At 36.4% G+C, this 19522-nt stretch overlaps 1 protein-coding gene across 7 annotated transcripts in view; it reads left to right on the top strand.

Moving 5' to 3' along the window:
* AGTPBP1 (ATP/GTP binding carboxypeptidase 1) overlaps positions 1–19522 on the top strand; it is a 76364-nt gene that overhangs the window by 22611 nt on the left and 34231 nt on the right. For 6 of the 7 annotated variants that reach the window (XM_060762101.2, XM_067464447.1, XM_067464448.1 and 3 more), the window contains 6 exons: positions 5139–5237; positions 15264–15391; positions 16319–16386; positions 17514–17577; positions 17807–17953; positions 19388–19519. In XM_060762101.2, the coding sequence (XP_060618084.2) occupies positions 5206–5237; positions 15264–15391; positions 16319–16386; positions 17514–17577; positions 17807–17953; positions 19388–19519 (571 nt within the window). In that variant the 5' untranslated portion in view covers positions 5139–5205. Of the gene's footprint in view, positions 1–2488; positions 2513–5138; positions 5238–15263; positions 15392–16318; positions 16387–17513; positions 17578–17806; positions 17954–19387; positions 19520–19522 lie in introns of those variants that run through there. The other variant, XM_060762102.2, reaches the window with a different exon arrangement.

The following is a 19522-nucleotide window of genomic DNA, read 5'->3' as shown; positions in this document are numbered from 1 at the left end:
GTGGAAGTTGGTACTCTAAGAAAAGCTTGGGTCACTTTTAAAAGATTGCTGGAGAATTAGGCTATCAGTAGTTGCTAATCATGATTAATATATTTTGCCATCAGTAATAGAGGCTGCTTGCATCATCCTTTACTGGAGGAGCATAAGCAGAAGAATGTTGTAGGCAGGTATGGCCAAACTTCAGCCCTCCAGGTGTTTTGTACTGCAACTCCCAGAAATCCCAGACAGCTTCCCGATATTAGGAATTGTTGGAGTTGAAGTCCAAAACTCCTGTAGGACCTGCATGTGTTCTTAATGTCTGGCAAGTCTTATTTTTCACAAGTGTTCTTCTAGAATAGATAAAGAGTGGATAAGAAACCTACTAATAGATAAGCCTAGTAATTGTATCCCCAATCCATGATGTATTATCCAGATAATGCTGGCATGTTTCCGTTTATTAAACAAGCTGAATTGTTAGTAATCTCAGTCCATATGGGTGTTTATTTTTTTAAAGGCTTATTTAAAATATTATATTCTTTCCACCCAGAAGCGTTTCTGGAGGGGCTTCCTATAGCTGTAATAAAATTAGTGTTTAAAACTATCCAGGGTTAAGCCAATCTTTTTTAACTGACCTGATTACAAAATACAGGTTGAGTCACCTGCTGGGAACTGTAGTTTTACAAGGCCTTTAGCTTTCTCTGCCTTTCCCTTGTCAAACTACAGCTCCCAGAATTTCATAGCATGAAGCCATGGCAATTAAAGTGTTGTCAGACTTCATTAATTCTACAATGGAGATGCACCCATGCAGGCAGAGAATTCACTTTAGCCAGGATAGCCCCCCCCCTCCTTTTTTGGCTCCAACATTTGAGTGGTTGTGTAAGCATTTCACATTCTTATGCATTTGTCTGTGGCTCATCCATGTTACAACTATTCTGGCATACGAGAAACTTGGGCCGGGTTGAGGGATGAGGATGTGGGAAATGTGCACAGTCCAACCATTTATCCTAAAAGCAGGCTACACTGTATTTGTCTGCTTGTGGAAAGCAGGAAACTCACACAGTTTTGATGAATGATAGAATGCTTTGCCATGTACATTTAGAAGGAACAAGACCTGTTGCTATATAGTTTGGTTAATTCCCCCCCCCCCCCAAATGATGTCTTCACACTTAAAATCAGTGACAAAAACAAGATGTCAATCCTCACTGCAAATCACTTGCATCAGATGTGTCACCTGAAAGTCTGAGTGTTTGTAGGGAAGAAAACACTTCTACAGTACTAAAGTGCACTTCCAAAGTACCCTTAATCCAGACTGGCATGGGAAAAAGAATGATTAATTGCCGTAATATGAGCAATGATTTTCGCTATCCAGTAAGGACTGTTGCTAAGTGGTTTAGAAAAAGACGGGGTGCTCTAACGTTGAAAGCCTATTAAAGGTGAATGTGGTATTGTAGTGCTATTTTTTCTCTGCTGAAAACTATAGTGGGGGGGGGGGGGGAGATAACTGAGAACAGTCAATTCTCCTGACTCCATCCTGGTTATGAATAGAGTTTTGTCATTAATTTGTTAATGACTGTGGTAGTAAAATAATGTGGTTTGAGTGGGTTAGGGAAGGCAATTAACCATTTACTATTTTCAAAAAAATATTTCTTTAATGATTACTTTTGAAATCATTGAAATGAGTGTGAATATTATTACAGAAACCAGAAATTTTGTCAAATGCAGTTGTATCCAGTGCTTTCTTTTAAGTAATGGAAGACTAATTGATGCAGCAGAAGGACACCATGAACTGAAGTGAGGGAGGGGACAACAGTGAGTTTTGCAATATCCCATTTTTATTTTCTCCCTTTCTCATAGATGGTTTGTTTTGACTGGGGATCTTTGACTACTGGCTCATGTTTAATATTCCTTGCTGCAAAGTGGTTTTGACTAGCAAGGATGAAAAAGTGAAAACGTCATCTCACCTTCCATCTTGATTTCTCCTTGAAATGTACCCAAATTCCAAAGCACCCCCTTTGACAACTGTCCAAATCCGTCTGAACTGCGCTTGTCTAAACCCAGCCCTTGGTCCAACAAACAGGAAGACATAACTTTGCAACACACAATTTTGTTCATTTGTTGTTGTGGGGTTGTTTTTCCAAATTCTAAAGAGTGAAGAGTGGAATTTAAATATTCCAGTTTATGCAAAATGGTTTAGACAAAATACATTTTCCAGCCTTGTTGAACTGCGTTGCATGAGTCTTACTATACTTCATTTGGTCATAATAAAACAGCTACTTTTGCTTCACCCTAGTATGAGAGTGTTTGTCCAAGATAGTATTTGCTTCTGAGTAAGGTTTTCCAGGAAAATAGCTGCAGTTTTCAAATGTATCATTAGTGCAGATTGCACTTGAGTTATCTTTCCCCCCACATCTGTTTCTAGAAATAGAGAACCATGTTTCAGTTCCCTACACTCTTGTAAGGCTGGAAGAAATAGTCATGTTTCATTGGGATGGTGTTCATGTGGATTTCTGATGGCCTTTATACTACCAGAGTGGTGAGTCTTCTGACTTTTGATATAGTGGCTTTGTAGGAAGTGCTTTGCTGTATCTTCCATCTGGTTGTTCTGTTCAAATGTTTCACTGTGGCCATGTAGTTGAAAGGCCTCTGATTTCATGAGTTCTCATGCAGTATGAGAACTAAGGACATTGTCTGACGGGAAGGCTTTACACTGGGTCTTGCTGACTTGGCATTGAGTTTTTAAGCATTACAATAACACTGTGGGATAAAGGTATCTAGGATCTATTGTCAAAGGCTATCTGGGATCATCTCTCATGCCATTGATATAACAGGATTAAGCTACAAAGGGACTGGTAAATCTATCAGTGCTGATACCTGGTAAAGGTATTTGGTAAAAGTATGCTTTAAATTCTGTGTTAGAGAAGAATATGGTAGTGGAAAAAATAAAAATAGTAAATCCCTTTCAGATGGAAGAGAAATTTTGATATAAAGAAATTGCATTACTATCTACCTGATCATATATTTGTTGCCATAATCAAATGTAAATTCTGATGGAGTGGTGCAAGAAGGTTATACAGTTGTGTCACAATAAAAATGCTTCTATTATTTTTCTTCCTCTTTAATGATTTTTTGTAGAGATAAAAATGCTAAACAAAGATGGGGGGATATATATCAGGATACCAAGTTAAAGATGATCTCCAGCTCATGTTCTATTAGTGAGATGGGGCAATTGCATGATGAATTTTTTGGGGGTGGGGGGTAGGAAAGCTTGATAAATCAAGGTTTCATTGTTTTTCTGATAGGCGAAAGTTATACAGTTAAGCAAAGAAACAAAACCAAGAAATATAGTGGAGATATGGTATTTTCCTGCATAGAAAATGTAGAAATTTGAAAATTCTTGTCCATTGGGGCTATAATAGAACAAGTATTTATTAGTTACTGCTGAACATGTGTCCAGATTTGAAGAGTGGAGAAAAACATCTTAAGAATGTGATCTTTGACTCAGGGTGACAATGCACTTCAAACATTTGGACCTGTTATTTCTCTATGTAGCAAAAGAAAACTATGTCACATGACAATATTAAACTCCCTTTATTTGGGAATATGTGATACTACTTTAGTGATAGCATTTGACCCATCAGTAAATACCTTTGTGGGCTGTGATGGAAAAAATGACAATATGCAGCATTGTTTGAAAGTTATAAGTTATCTCCCATATTAGAACTTGAACAGTCTTCACAACATCAAGTAGAAATACAGTATAGAGAATGTCCCAAGTAGGAAACCTTTCAAAGGGATTATAAGTGGATCCAAGTTGTTAACCATCAGAATAGTTGAACTTGCCCTTGAGTCAGACCAGTGACTCATCCAGTCCAGTAGTTACCAGTGACTGTCAAGAGGTCACTTAATTTATCTCCATCAGCTACAGATGCCAGGGATGGAAACTGTATTTTGCCTTCAGAGATGGTTATTTCATTGCAACAAAGCATTTAAGTGAATTGCATCTGTAAGCATATACTTTCTAGGGTTATTAACATAAGGAATCTAAAAAATTTTTTGAAGTTGAATGAAAATTACATTTTTCCAGTGGCTTAAAGCCTTAAAAGAGGCCAATAACTAATTAATAATGATTCCCCAAACTCTGATATTTAAAGTGTTTTCTGTTGGTTACCAAATTCAAAAAGTTGGATATCACCTATGGAAAATGTATTTGTCATGTCTATTAGGTGATGGTTTCAATGATGGTATATACAGCTAAGTGCCACTTTATCTCTGTTATAAAATCATTTTCAAAATAAAGGGATTCCAGAGACAGCTCTGTAAGTAAATATTTTGATGGATGAAATCACAGTGGTGATTATATAAGAGAAGCATACTGTTCTTGCAAAAATAAACCTCATATGTTTATCTAACAAAGTTTTTGAAGACACTAGTGTCCATTAGACAAAAACAAAATCCAAATAATAAAAATGATTGGTTTGGTTGAAAACATACACTAGAATTTGGCAAAGCATTTGATGAAGATAAGCTGATACAGTCAAGACACTGTTATATATTGAACTTTTGATAATTTGTTTTGATTGCATTACATTAATACAAAGGTTCTGCAAGAGCTGATCAGAAAATCTTTCATATGACATTTTCTAGAGTGATTGCTGTTATGAAACTTGATGTGAGAAAAGAAAATTGGTCATGATGAGACTTTTTTCTTAACAATTTTTATGGAGTTGCAATTTTTTTTACCATTCTAATGACAAACTAAAGTGCCCCAAAACTTTTTATGCTGCCATAAGGGCAGACACGTCACATTACTTGTTTCTTTACTTTTTATAGCACTGTATTTTACTGCCAGCTTCATTCTGTCTTTCCAAGCATAACACACTGATTCTGATTTGATTATATGTACACCATTTTATCCTAAACAGGCTTTTAAAAATCTTGTCAGATGTGTGATTACTTACATTGTATGCAACTAAGCACACACCTCACATTCCATTAAGCAGAGACCTAGGTCTTCCACCAATATTACATTAGTCTTGGAGTATGGGTATGTATGGTATTCCAATAAGATCTCCTAAAAGAAGAATATTTAATTGAGCTCATAAAAACTCTGTAGAAAAATATTTGCACTCAGACATCCTTTTTTATTTCCTCACCTCCAGATATTGTGAGATGTTGATATGAGGAACTAATCCTTTCAAGTTGATATGACGAACAACCTTTTCCAGCATGAATAAAGTAAAAATGGCATCAGAAAAAAGGTAAGCGAACACTGATATTTAATGGCATTTGTAGGGATTTTGAGACACCTAGGGCTGTATTCCTTGAATATCATTTGTAGTGTCAACACGAAATGACATTTCTGGATATTTTGGGAACAGTGTCATTCTGTGCTTTCTATAAAACAAAAATACAGATGTATCCCCCTCCCCTCTTTCATGAGTTTTACTTTTGCAACTTTGATTATCCTTGATTAATTTGCTGCCACATCTGCATTACCCTATGCCATTTTAATATACACTGCAAATTTTGCAGATTTGGATACTATGAATGAATGGCAAGGCTTGCAAATCCATATGAAAAATGGCATAGGGCAGCAACAGAGGCAGCAGGTAGGGTGAAGGGGAGAAGAAAAGAAGAGCATGAAGAAATTGGATGCCTGGGTAACGAGAAAGGCAGTAAGCAATCAGGCAAGTGGAGAAAGAAAGGAAGGGCCAAGTGTCCCTTTCCCCCCACAATTGCCCGACTACTCACTGCCTTTCTTGTGCCCAGGGGAGGAAGACAGTGAGCTATAATATTGTACATTTGTATAGAATCACTATCCATTTCTGTTCGTTTCATTCTGTTCACCTCTCCCAAAAACGCGCGCCTTTCCAAAGGAGTTTTTCATCCCAGGTCCAAAAAACCCGAGTAATTTTGTCCCATTGACGGCAATGGGTGGGCTTCCCATGCTCCTCTTCTCAGTTTTAGACACTAGCCGGCGTGGGTGTTTTCTGGGCCTTCATGCCACACCCGCACTCTCTTTCCAAGGAGAGTATGTGTGCGGCTTGCAGGCCCAAAGAGTGTGCGCCTGCCCGGGCCTGCAGCCAAACACCGAAAATCAGGCAACCAAATGTTTACTGTTCCCACTTTCCTGTCGTTTCACTGGTATTTTTGCACTGGGGAGTACTGTTTCGAGCCATCCAAATGAAACAAATGGTACGAATACACGAATTAAATGGCTGAAATGGTTACCGGGCCCATGACTGGTGAGCAATCATGCCAGGGGACAAACAAATAGGTTTCCAGTTCCACCTTTACTTTCTCCCCTTGTGCGATTCCTCATTCCTTTTTTAATGTCCTGGATCAAGACTGTTTCTCTATTTAATTACCTGGCATTGAGCAGCAAAATTTTCAGAAGATTGGGTTTTTTTAAGGCCAGCTATGTATAAAACTGCAAAATACACTTGCACCAAATATTTTGTACAGTGAAGAACATGGACATTTTTATCCGTATACACTGAATTGAATAGGATACAAAATTGCACAAACAGAAGGCAGCTCTTTCCACACACCTCTACTGATTTAGCTTTATGTACTGCAAAATTTATAAAAGAAAATGACTTTAGTGTAGAAGTTCTACACCGTGTATTATGATTTTACTTTTTATCCCTGTTTATATTATTGTCAGAAGTTGTATTCTTTCAAGTAAATAAAGTGAAAGCTTTGTATGATAAAATAATTAAAAGTATGCAGCGATTTTATGGGATGAAGTAGCCCTTCATCCAATATATTTTAATGAAATATAATTCCAGGATCATTTCATTGAATTCAGTAATGCTATCTCAGATGAAGAGAATGATCTGCTTCCTGACTAAGCTTAAAAGAACTGCATCCTTATGACATGAAATGGTTGCCCTGGTAACTTGGCAGGATGCAGTTGTGTCTGTGACAGGCTCTAGAATTGATTACTGTATGAGCAGAGATTAAGCTGTGGGTTGCCATTCATTTGCAGCTTCGTCAGACATTTGTAAATGAACAAATGTGGACATGAGGCGTAGTCATCGAGTCCATGTAGCAGTTAGGATGTTTAGGCCACTTTCGAAGTGGGTGGCTCTTGAGAACTCCACTCACCATTGGCAAGTAGGAAGCATTCCCCGGTGAGTTGAAAAACCCATAGAAACTATATACTATCGAGAAAATTAATTCTTTCAAAATATGATTTTCTTGGGGTTGTAGTGACATTTATCTGTAATTCCAAATACTAAATTTTGAGCCAACCTTTAGAGCAGCTAGTAGGATCTCCATAAGAATTTTCTTGAAGTACGGGGACTGAAAGTTTAAATACTTTTAAGGGCAGCAGATCCCATCTGATCTTAGAAGCTAAGCAAAGTCAGCCCTGGATAGGAGAGTACCAACTAATACTAGGTTCTGTAGGCTACATTTCAAAGAAAGGAACTGGCAAAACAACTCCTGATTATTCCTTGCAAAAAAACCCCAAAATGTATGCAATCCATGGGGTTGCTATAAGTCAACAGGCAATTTGATGGCACCTACACATACTTTGGGACTGAAAGGGCATCAGTTTCCAGGTGCATAAATCATTCTGATGCTGTAAAGTAGTTGGCTATTTCAAAACATGCTCATTTCTAGAACTGCTAATTCCAGCATACAAGTAAGACATTATAAAGATATCAAGTGTTTTTGAAATGTGTATTTGGAAAATTATTTGGTTCCCCCAAAGCTTTCTAAAAGTGTACCTAAGCAAACATTTGCAGATGCTGTCTACTGTTAGCATATACAGCACTGATAAGCATACTGTAGAACTGTGTGTGTATTCCATAGTCACAGGTTTTCATCAGAGACAGTCTTCAGAATAGTTTTCATCAAAGTCAGTCTTCTGTTTTGGCATGTTACAGAATTTGGACTCTTTCAGGGGCTTTTTTTTCCAGATTTGTGTAGTTCATCAATTTGGTGACTCTTAGAGATTGTGGAAATTGTTCACACTGGGAAAACCTTTGTTAGTTCAAACAAAAATAGACCCACTGAAATACACAGAATTGATATAAATGCTGACCAATAAATACCATTCATTTCAGTGGGTGTAATAGTTGGGATTAAAATTTGAGTGAGACCATTATTTTATTAATAGAAGTATGCAAATTGCCATCTTTTAAGTGAGATGGTAAATTCAGAGTGCTGGAGTAATGAGGCTGCCAAGTGTTAGTTTTAGGAAAGTTAGCTTTTATTTATTTAAAAGGGTTTTATACTACCATTCAATACCGCCATGTCAAGTACAAAAGTACAGGCAAATATACATAGTCATTGAAAACAAAACATCGTATGTTTAAGATGAGCTTGGTTGTTGAACATTCAACAGTTAGCAGGTCTCCGCCAAGTAAATGTTTTCCAATTTAACCATTCATTATATCCTGGAAGTTGACAGCATTTGAAGAAGGGCTTCTATTGAAAAACCTACTGTACAGGTATACACATACAGTATATGAAGGAAAAGGTTTATTAAGGTTCCTTTCCTTTTGAAGGCTGGAAGTTGTCTAGTAGTATTCCAAATGCTATACATTAATCTAATCTGGAGATTAGAATAGTATGGATTACTGAGGGCAGGCTTCCTCTATCCATGTTGACTTTCTTTATTCCAGACAGCAGTTGAATTGTTAGAAGTCAGTGTGTGCTGCCAAGATGGTGGCTGTTTTTAGGGAAAATTGATCAGGAAGTAGCTGCAGTAGGTTCATTTGGGACAAGAGGCAAATGGTATATCCACAAAATATCAATTTTGGTTGTGTTATTCTTCAGTTTTTTGGCACTCATCCCTTTCATCACCATATACCCATCCTTCTTTAGCACCATGATAGCTGCTGGGTGAAAAAGAAAGCTATGTGCTAATTTCATGATGATGCCTTTCCCTCCACATCTCCATGTGACCCGAATCAATCGTGTTATGTAGATATTAAAGTACACGGGGACCAAAATAATATTTATTTGGCCCTCACAATATGTATGTCAAGCAGTACTCACTCCATCATCATCTGAAACGAACTGTTCGTTTTGAACAGTTTGAATAGAAGCATCTGGTTAGTTCTATTTCCAGTCTGAGTGCCCTGTTCAAAAATACCATAATTGATAATATTTAAAATGGTTGAGGGATATGAGATAATCAAAAGGTAATACTTTCTCATTCTGTCTCCCAAGTGTAATGTATATAATTATAATTTCTACATATAAGTTAAAATGTGTGGTGTAAAAAATTCCCACTACCCTGAAAAGATCAAATTTATCAGAAAATTGAGGGTTTTAAAAAAGAAACCAACAAGGAAGTTGTTTTCTTACATTACTAGGATTCAGAAAACATGAATGGCTGAAACACAAGCATAGATCTATGTAAAACAATAAAAAAATCATATAAATTCAGATAAGGAAAAAGGGTCCTATATTCACTTTCTTATATACAATATATTGTTATTTCTGCTGTTATCTAGTTCATTTCACATGAATTCCTGGAAGTTGTATTTGAATGGATTCTTAAATGAAAAATGCCTTGGCTTCTGGAGAACCAAAGGCACTGTAGCTAAATGTCATTGTGATAAAGCCAGTGACTTTCTGAGATAATTTAGTGAGCAGCATTCTATTTGACACAATAAATAAGGCATTAGAACCTTTAGATAAGCTGCTTGCTCTGTAAATCACATAGAATGTTTATACAAATAAACTGGAAGCATCTATCTATCTATACATCAGTCTATCTTTACACATAATAAAAGTGAAAAATCTGTATGTGTGTATGTGGTAGGAGTGTCCACTTACACAGACAGCTTCCCACCTCCACAAACTGCTTTAACCCACAATGCTGAAGAGCCACCAAAGCCCGCTCTCCAAGGGCATTGCAGGTTACAGCGAGCCTCATCCTAGGATTCCATTCTCTCTTCATTGGTGTGGTATTTGCATGACCCTGCCCACTGCTTCTCCCTTAACCCTTTCCTATTGCAGACAGCAACTGAACATCTGGAGAGAGTGGTTTGGGGAGAATTCACCATGATTTATACAAGTTGTAGGGACTGGCATGTATAGCTCACCTGCAATATAAGAACACTCTGACCCCAGTAGATGATGGCTCTAGAGCACAATTGGCACATAGACCCAATATGGCCAACTTTGAATACTGGTGGACTTTGGGAGAGATTAACCTTGAAATCTGAGAGTTATAGTTCACCTGTTTTCAGAGAACTCTGAACCCAGAAGATGACTGATCTGGACCACATTTGGCACACAGACCGAACATGGCCAACTGTGAATACCGGTGGGATTTCATGAGGCTTACCCAAGATTTTTGGGAATTGTAGTTCATCCACATCCTTATGCATTTTCTAATGGAAACTTTCATTAAAAAAAGCAAAGACTGAGTTTCCCCCCCTAAGAAATAGTGTAAAATATGACCAAACTGATATTACCCTACATCTGAACACAAATCATGACCGTTTCAAATAACCCGGGCATCGCTGGGTACCCAAGCTAGTTTAGAAATAAACTTGCAAATAATTATCCACTATTTATTAATGTTGAGATACTTAAACTTCTGGCTTTATGGATATTAACTATAAAGATCAACTATAAATCTGCAGGGTCAGTATGGAAAGCCTTCTAACTTATTACTGCCATAAGAATAAGAAAGTAGTGAATTTAGTGTTTAAAAACAAACAAGAAATAGCCTCAGAGCCACAGTATAGAAAGTAATTCATTAAGAACAATACAAATATCAAGGTTGTGACGGTTAAAGGATTCCCAGAAAGCACTTTTGTTAGACTTTGAACAAAAGTAAGCATGGGAAGTTGAGAGTTACACCTTTCTTTCCAAGTCCTAAAATGGGATGAAGTTTGATTTAACTAGATTTAAGGCAGATTTCTCAATGTACCTGTAGGATTGCAAAATTAAATCTTTAGGGAGAAAACAATATTGGCATGGTGGGATCTTGTATTTGAGCTTGATAGTAGTTTTAAAATGAGTACTTTTTCAGTTCAAGTACATTTCCATGGGAGTGAGTTGTAATACTGTTAATATTGATCATACATACCGTATATACTCGAGTATAAGCCGACCCGAATATAAGCCGAGGCACCTAATTTTATCACAAAAATCTGGGAAAACGTATTGACTCGAGTATAAGCCTAGGGTGGGAAATGCAGCTGCTACTGGTAAATTTCAAAATAAAAATAGATACATTATTTTTAAAATTATATTAATTGAGACATCAGTAGGTTAAATGATTTTGAATATTTGCCATATTTCAAAGTAAAACAGTAAACAAGCCATGTAAGTGGAAAACGGGGGGGGGGGGGGTCAACAAAAACAATATGGTATCAACAGTAACTTTATAATAATGGGGACTCAGGCTGGCTTCCAACATAGTAACAGGTAAACATTCAATGCCTATATAAACAAAAGACTATAAAAAATTTAAACAAAAGGCAGTACTAAACATGGTACAATAAGTTAAAATAAACAGTTGCATTTAATAATTATCATTAAAAGCAATTAAAAAACAATCCGAAGTAAAATGTCATATCAGTTCCCTTTTGCCTTCTTGCAGGTTTCTATTGATGCAGCCTAGAATGGCACTGGCCTTTTCAGCTGCAGCATCACACTATTGTCTCATGTTCAGTTCGTGGTTCTAAGACTCCTTTCATAGAATCCTAGAGTGAGAAGGGGCCTCTAAAGAGCCATCTAGTCCAACCCCCTTCATTCTGCCTTCATGCAGGGAAAGCACAATCAAAGCACCCCCAACAGATGGCCATTCAGCCTTAATAATAATAATAACAATAATAATAATAGAGTTGGAAGGGAGCTCTAAAGGCCATCTAGTCCAAGCCCCTTCATTCTGCCTTCATGCAGGGAAAGCACAATAAAGCACCCCCAACAGATGGCCATCCAGTCTTAATATTAATATTAATAAAAATAATAATAGATTTGGAAGGGAGTTCTAAAGGCTATCTAGTCTAACCCCCTTCATGCAGCAAAAGCACAATCATAGTAGGGCACCTTCTGGTCTCAGAAAGCAGGCAGGCACCCCAAAAATAGGGCTGAAAAACTCTGCTTATATTCAAGTATATATGGTATATTCTTCTTAGACTTTAATAAAATATATTTTCTTTATATTCTGTTCATGAAGTTACAGTTTAAATACTTATTACACTATGTAACAAAATTTGAAAAAGTTATTTCTTGTTTAATTGTGTTGCATTTACTTTTAAAGTAGTTGTTATACTCCAGAAACTTCATTTTTGTGGCTGCCACAAACTATGTTGGATTGTTTAAGACTCTAGGAGATATTCATTGAAAAACTATAGCAAAATGTGCTGCAGATGTCCCGCAAAACCAAAGTTTTTGCAGTTTAATAATTTTTTCCATATTTTTTATGATAAAACCAATTAGAAAATAACATTTATAACCCAGGAACAAAAATCGTGTTATATAGTGCTATCACTTATCTGCATGGTGCAATCAGTGTACATGGTACTTTAGAAGAGTTGCTGTAAAGAGTTGTAGATAGTTGATTTTTTAAAAAGAAGTTCTCATAGTGATGATTCTTATTGTTATTTACCATTTTTCTTGTTTAAGACTGCTTGAATTTTTAAAAAATGATGTCCTGTTTCCTATAATAAGAGAATTCTGTATACCTTGGAACAAATGACTTAACATAGTTAAGAATGAATGAGGAATGTGAACTGAGAACATATTTAAAGTCTTCTGCAGCTGTCAAGGGTCTTTTAGAGCATTTCCTCATTTCAAGGTTGGCTCCAGAATTGTGTGATATGTCTGATCATAAGTATGCCATCTCCTCAATTTTATGGCAGCACATCCGAGAAACTTTGGTCGTAGTGCAGTGTCTTCTGATCTGAATTCTCACATGGGTTGAGGATCAAAACTACATACAATGCAGGATGGGTCGTACAGTGGCCAGCGGGGAACCAAATCTCTGTCAAGTCATGTTTAAGTCAAATTTTGCATTTGAACTTGAGATATTTCCTGAACAGATGTGTATGCGAATTCCCTGATTCACTTCCATGCCATCGAATGGTGGCATAATAAGGCAGGATATGCACAATCACAATACCATTGTCAGTGGGCCCTATGTCTCTTCGCATGGGTACAAAGAGGTCAGAAAAGCACAATAAACTGTAGTTTTAAACAGGCTGAGAGATGACATTGTTTAAAGTTGTCTTCTCAATTCTGGCTTGTTCTTAAGCTGTTATCAATATTTTACTGTATGCTATGAGTTATAATAATGTTTAACTGTATTCTATGGGTTATGATAAGATTTTCGGTTTTTTGCTCATGGAAAAATGGAAGAAGTAAAGTGAGGACACATATTTTTTACAAACTTCAGTGCACTGTGTTATGTTCCATATCCTTTGTATTATCCATTCCACTTGTAGTATTTGAAATGAACAAATTCTTCTGTCTTTGTGGAAGGACAACTCACAAAACCATTTAATCAGAATCAGTAAATGTAAGGGACTTGATCTAAATGAAGCCAGATTTCAATTAAAAATTCATACTTTTCATCCACTCTCCTTCTAAGCACTAACCCTATAACAACAGGATTCTATGTAGAGTATTTATAATTGCAGCAGAGCTATTTCATAACTGCATAACATAACTGCAAGACATTAATCCAGCATAGCCTGTATATACAGTCACTGGCATATTTATTAAACTGCTGTCATGTCCCTTTTTGTTTTATTGTAGATAAATCAATTTTTCATTGTATGTATACAGCAAATGACCACTTTGCTGTATTGCTTTGTTATGTGTTGACAAGGAGGGTTCGTTAAAATTCCAGCTGCTAAAATAAAACAGTAGTCTCCTGTTTTTCTAAAATAGTGTTTCAAAAAAAGCCGTTTAAATCCATTTCCCCATTATTTCAGATCTTCAGGGATAACTGTTGTTGGTAATATCCCCAAGGAAGTTATACTCTCACACAAGAGAAATGTGGATAGAGAAAGCAACCATGGTTGGGGTAGAAAGAACTGAGGTAGAGAAGACTGGAATCTCTCAGTAAATGATAAAATAGCAGCATTTCACGCTGCAACACTTTAATTATTTAACTTAAATCTATCAATATTGATATCTATATTAATATTGCGATATATAGATTCCAAAATTATAGTACTTATTAAAGACACACAATTTTTTCTCGTTTTGAAAAGCCTGGGTCACAATTCAATGGGCAGGAGGAGACGAATCCAGTTAGATCAGATGGCTGAAATACGTTTCAGGACAACTGGGCCGGAATACAGAATAGCAAAGCACAGAGACAGGCACACATCCAAGAGATAGAGACAGATGGTTTATCTCCTCAAAAGTACAGTAAGCCCAGGATTCTGAACCAGATGCCTTATCTATCAAAAAAGGAAAGGAAGAAAAAGAAGTGTCTAATTCTCCATAAAATTATCCAGTTTTACATTTAAAAAACCCATTTTACTGATCCAGGGTTCTGAACCACTTCTGGAGAATGGGGTTCATCACTTTGGAGAGCTTCTTGGAGAGCAATTTCACCACGACATGGAGATGGAAGCCATCAATTGATCTGGCTATTTAAACAAGAGAAAACCAAGGTTGCATCTGCACTATGGAAATCATGCAGTTTGGCACCACTCTTAACTGCAATGATGCATTCCTATGGCTTTGTAGTTTGAGGAGGCATTTTTGGCAGGAAAGGCTAAAGACCTTGTAGAACTACAACACTCATGATTCCACTTCATTGAGCCATGACAATTAAAGTGGTATGAAACTGCATTAATTCTATGGTGTAGTTGCACCCCCCAAAACCCTGGGCACATTGGAATTTATACACCCAGGAAGAGTTAATTACCATTTCTGTTGTTCTCATCATTTCTCCCATGCCATTTCCTTCTTCTTATTCCCATTTCTTCAGTAAATGCCAAATCTGTGAAAATGTAGTTGTGTTTAGTTTTATCCCAAGTTCACAATTTAACGTTGTATACATATATTTACCCATATACTCTTCGTGTTCCATTTTATTCCATCCTCTCCAAAAAAAGCAAAAAAAAAAAAAAAGTGTGAATATCAAATAAATGCCTGTTGTGTGTGTGTTTCAATTTTAAGCATTTTTGGATGGGAGAATCGTGACAATATTAACGTTGGCTGAACCAGAAATGACTTGCAGCTTCTCAAGTCGCTCCTGACCCTCCCCCCCCCCATGGCTGAAAAATAATTATTTACTCCAAAAATTATTTGAAGTCACAACATAAATATATTTGTTCTTTTTCCAGTGTAACTAACAATTCTCGGATTGTGAGCTTGTTGGCGCAGCTGGAGAAGATCAATGCAGATTGTTTGGTAGATGCTGATAATGCCAGATATGTTACATCAAAGATTCTACATTTAGCTCAAAGTCAAGGTAAATATACTGTACTCTAAAATCAACCATAAATTAACCAATAGTTCTGCTTCTCCTCTACTCTTGCATGTGTCCTATATATCATGCCTATCATTTTCAGAACTATATTTTATACAAGTATTAAAAATTCAGCTGCTCTAAATTACAATTAGTATGGTATGACTGTATATTTAGAACCAACCAATGTTTTGTCTTGTTTGCAAAATGCATTATCGTCACCAGATTTTAAAAGGCTATTTTAAAAATTCTCAGCCTTGGTTGTCTTTCCCTTTAATTTCAAGATTTACTGACATGGCATAGGTTCAAAATTACAAAATTCAGGGAATAATTTCCATTGATTGAAATGAGGATCTGAAAATCTTGCATTGTGAATAGTCAATTTTAGAACACCCAGTGTCAATTACAAATACATGTCAGCATTGTACTTAGCTTTTAAGGGGCTCTTACGTAACTGACTGTTAATCCACGTCATCCGTTCCCCTAATTTATTCTTGTATGTTTTAATTGCAGATCTGGGTGCTTAGTACAAATCATTTTGTGATATTAGGCCCTCCTCTGCATTTTAAGGTTTTTAGATACAGACTAAAAGATCCCTTTTATCTGGAAGAGTGGCATTTAAGGGATAATTTTCATTTCACAGAGCTGCTATACACTTAGCTGTGAAATGTACATCTGAGTTGCAGAGTTGTTGCTAGCTGTCCTAGTTCCAACTGCTCTGCATTTTTGAGGATACTCCACTCCTCCATCCTTTTTCTTTTTTAGATCCAGTAGGATTTAAATTAGTTTACTGATGGCCATATTTACCTCTAGCCATATGTTAGCAATACATTTTATATTTATCTCATTTGAAATTAAAATCTCCTGTTTATTAGATTTTATCCCTATGTGTATACCATCATAGAAAGAATGTACATCTCTAACTTTCAGAAAAAATCAAGAAAGATATGATGGCCAAGGGTTCAACTGGAATAGAAGTTATCCTCTCAACATTAGAGGTAATGTATTTGTGTGCATGTGTTTTTGTACTTCAGTCTTCTGATTCACAGTTCAGGGTGGGCAACTGCAACCACCTAGATGCAGTCCATCAGCTTCATATGATGTATCACCAGTGGTAGTGCTGGCTCGGGATGATGGAAGTTGCAGTTGAACAACATGTATAAAGTGACAGTTGATCTATGGGCCCTTCCACACAGACATATAACCCAGAATATCAAGGCAGAAAATCCCACAATATCTGCTTTGAACTGGGATATCTGAGTCCACACTGCTATATATTCCAGTTTAAAGCAGAAAATGTGGGATTTTATTCAGCTGTGTGGAAGGGACCTTAGATACAACGAATGGGTCAACCAGTTTAAATTTCTTGTACAGTTTGAAAGCTAGCTTCATAGTTGTAGGTTCTTTATTTTTAGGATTTTTTTTGTTGGGAAAGGAGTCTACAGCATTCTTCAAAATATGTCATTCAAGAATTGCCATTTAGTAAGCTAGACTTGATCTTTGGCAACCTCTGTTGAAATAAAAGATTTAAAAGCTTCACATTGATGGTGTTCTTATGTGCCCTCAACTCATTTCTGACTTATAGCGATCAAGGATGACCCCATTATGGAGTTTTAAGGACATAATTTGTTCAGAGGGGTTTTTCTGTTGCCACCCTCTGAGGCTGAGGGAATGTCAGAATGTCAATTCCCAAAGGTCATTTAGTAGGTATCCATGACTGAGCTGGGATTCGAACAATGGTGCTCCAGTGTCCTAGCCCAACATTTAAATTACTACATCACACCAGCTCTTATAAAACCCAACGTGCAGTCTGTAAAATAAACCACAACTTTGGCTACTGTTTCTGTTTAGCATGCTATTTTAAAAACGACGCCATGATGCAGCCAGTGTTCAGTCCCTTTTGAACCCATATTGATGTCAGAGATGTAGAAGGAAATATTTTCTGCTGTGTAAATTTCTCCATTGTTTACTTTGAAGAGGACTTTAAAGTTCAAACTCTGAATCTTCTTTAATCACATTGAATAAATCATGTTTTCTTTTTTATAGTTTTACTTGCATCTCTGTGTAGCTATTATGAAAGATGTAGTATAAATACAATAAAATGCATACTGTTCCTTCATTTCAGAATACCAGAGATCTTCAGACTACAATAAATATCTTAAACATCTTACTGGAATTGGTGGCTGTAGGTAAGGTTTTCCTCCACCTTGAGTATATGGTTTTATTATTGTCTGTTATTTTAAAAAAACATGCCTGGATAATTTAGAAGCACACATAGCTTGGCATTTGTGACTTCAAGAAACTGAAGACTCAATTTGGCCTTTTAACTATAATTTAAATGCCTGCATGATAAAAATGTGCCCCAGTGACATTTATATATCTTAGAACTGCTGCTGATGGATCTTATTTTGTTTCTAGGAGGTAACCGTAGAACAAGTGTTCTGGTTTCTAGAGGAGGGACGCAGATTTTATTGCAATTGCTTGTGAATGCCAGCAAAGAATCCCCACCAAATGAAGAATTAATGGTGCTACTTCATTCTCTTCTTGCAAAAGTTGGTCCAAAGGGTTAGTTTAATTTGAATAAGTTCATGTGATTGCAGTTGCTTTTGTTTCCATGTATGCTGCTGGAAGTTAGTTCTGTCATACTACTCTGCACAATTCTTAAATTATGTCTCCCGAATAAGAATAGGATTATGATTAAATTATCTTGAACCAAAAAGAATGGAATAGTGTGTTAGCTTTAAACTGAAGTAACTGATAGGTTGGTGTTATGCTATTGTCATAAGTGCAAAGGGGGCAGATATTGTGCTTTGGTAGTATATAGCGGGACTTGATTGGAATCCTAAACTAGAGGATTGGCCCATAATTTATATGCACATTATTATGTCTCCTGCAGTTGTTGTGTCATAAAGCAGAAGCACTCCTACTAAAGCCATGTAGATGAAGATGACGTCTTCATAAAATTTTGAGTCAGTACAAAAGACAGCAGTTTGTTTGTTAACTAAGCCTAAGCATATATATCTTCAGCAATTGGTTCAAAGTCACCCCTTTTCCTCAGACATATAGGCTCTGTCCGTCCCCCCCTCATCTGCTAAAACCACAAAAATTGTGGCAAAAATATAGATTTTATTACACAGATTAAAAGCTGCATATCTCACAAACAGTAAAAAACAAAACAAAACAAAAAGACAAAGTGGAAGAGAAGAGCATAGGAGCCTGGCGTAAATAGATAGCCACTGCTCAGCTTCCTTTCATCCAACACACTAGTCAGGTGGGCTAAAGCTGATTGACTGACTTCCCTGCCATTCCAAGAGCCCTCAAATATCCAGGTGGGCTTCTGGGAAAGAATATGAGGCTAGCATTACCAAAGAAGGTGGTGACTGCTGTGTTTTCTAGTTGTTTCAAACCATGAACACTTCTCTTGGTGACTCATGAACAATGTTATGTTGACATTTTAAGAGGTGGATATTTTTATTTTTATTTTTTGCATTTTGATAGCTAATAATTTACTTTGCTGAGGATTTTTCTAAAATGCAGAAATATTTATAATACTTTCAATAAATAAAAGCAAATATCAAGTTGAATGAATTAGGTTGTTGCTTAGCATCCACCAGCCGTGATTGCTTTAGAGAATAGACAGGCATAGGCTGAAGTTCAAAGCAGAGGCATGTTATTTTTATATGAATGTCAAATTAAGTTAGTCTGAAAATATTCCTGGCATTCAAGATACATGGGGAATTAGGGTAACTTTGATACTCCAATAATAATAATAATAATAATAATAATAATATAAATCCTTATACACTTTGAAGTAAACATAGTGGCTGAAAAGAGCTAATTGATATCGTTCTGAAATAATAACCAAAGTTTCGGCTTCCCTTAATATGATGTTGCTAGAATGTAAACCTAATTGTTATGTTTCCATAAATTTTCTAAATATAGAAGTAATTTTTAATTTTTCATAGGTACTAATCCCCCCCCCCCCCGGGTGTTTTTCAGATAGAAAATTTGGAGTAAAAGCCAGAATTAATGGTGCTTTGAATATAACTTTAAACATTGTGAAACAGAACTTGCAAAATCAAAAGCTAATACTGCCTTGTCTCCAACTGGTACGTGTGTACTCAACTAATTGTA

The sequence above is a fragment of the Anolis sagrei genome, chromosome 2 (assembly GCF_037176765.1).
Source record: "Anolis sagrei isolate rAnoSag1 chromosome 2, rAnoSag1.mat, whole genome shotgun sequence".
Lineage (NCBI taxonomy): Eukaryota > Metazoa > Chordata > Lepidosauria > Squamata > Dactyloidae > Anolis > Anolis sagrei.
This window is presented reverse-complemented; position numbering and strand designations above follow the sequence as displayed.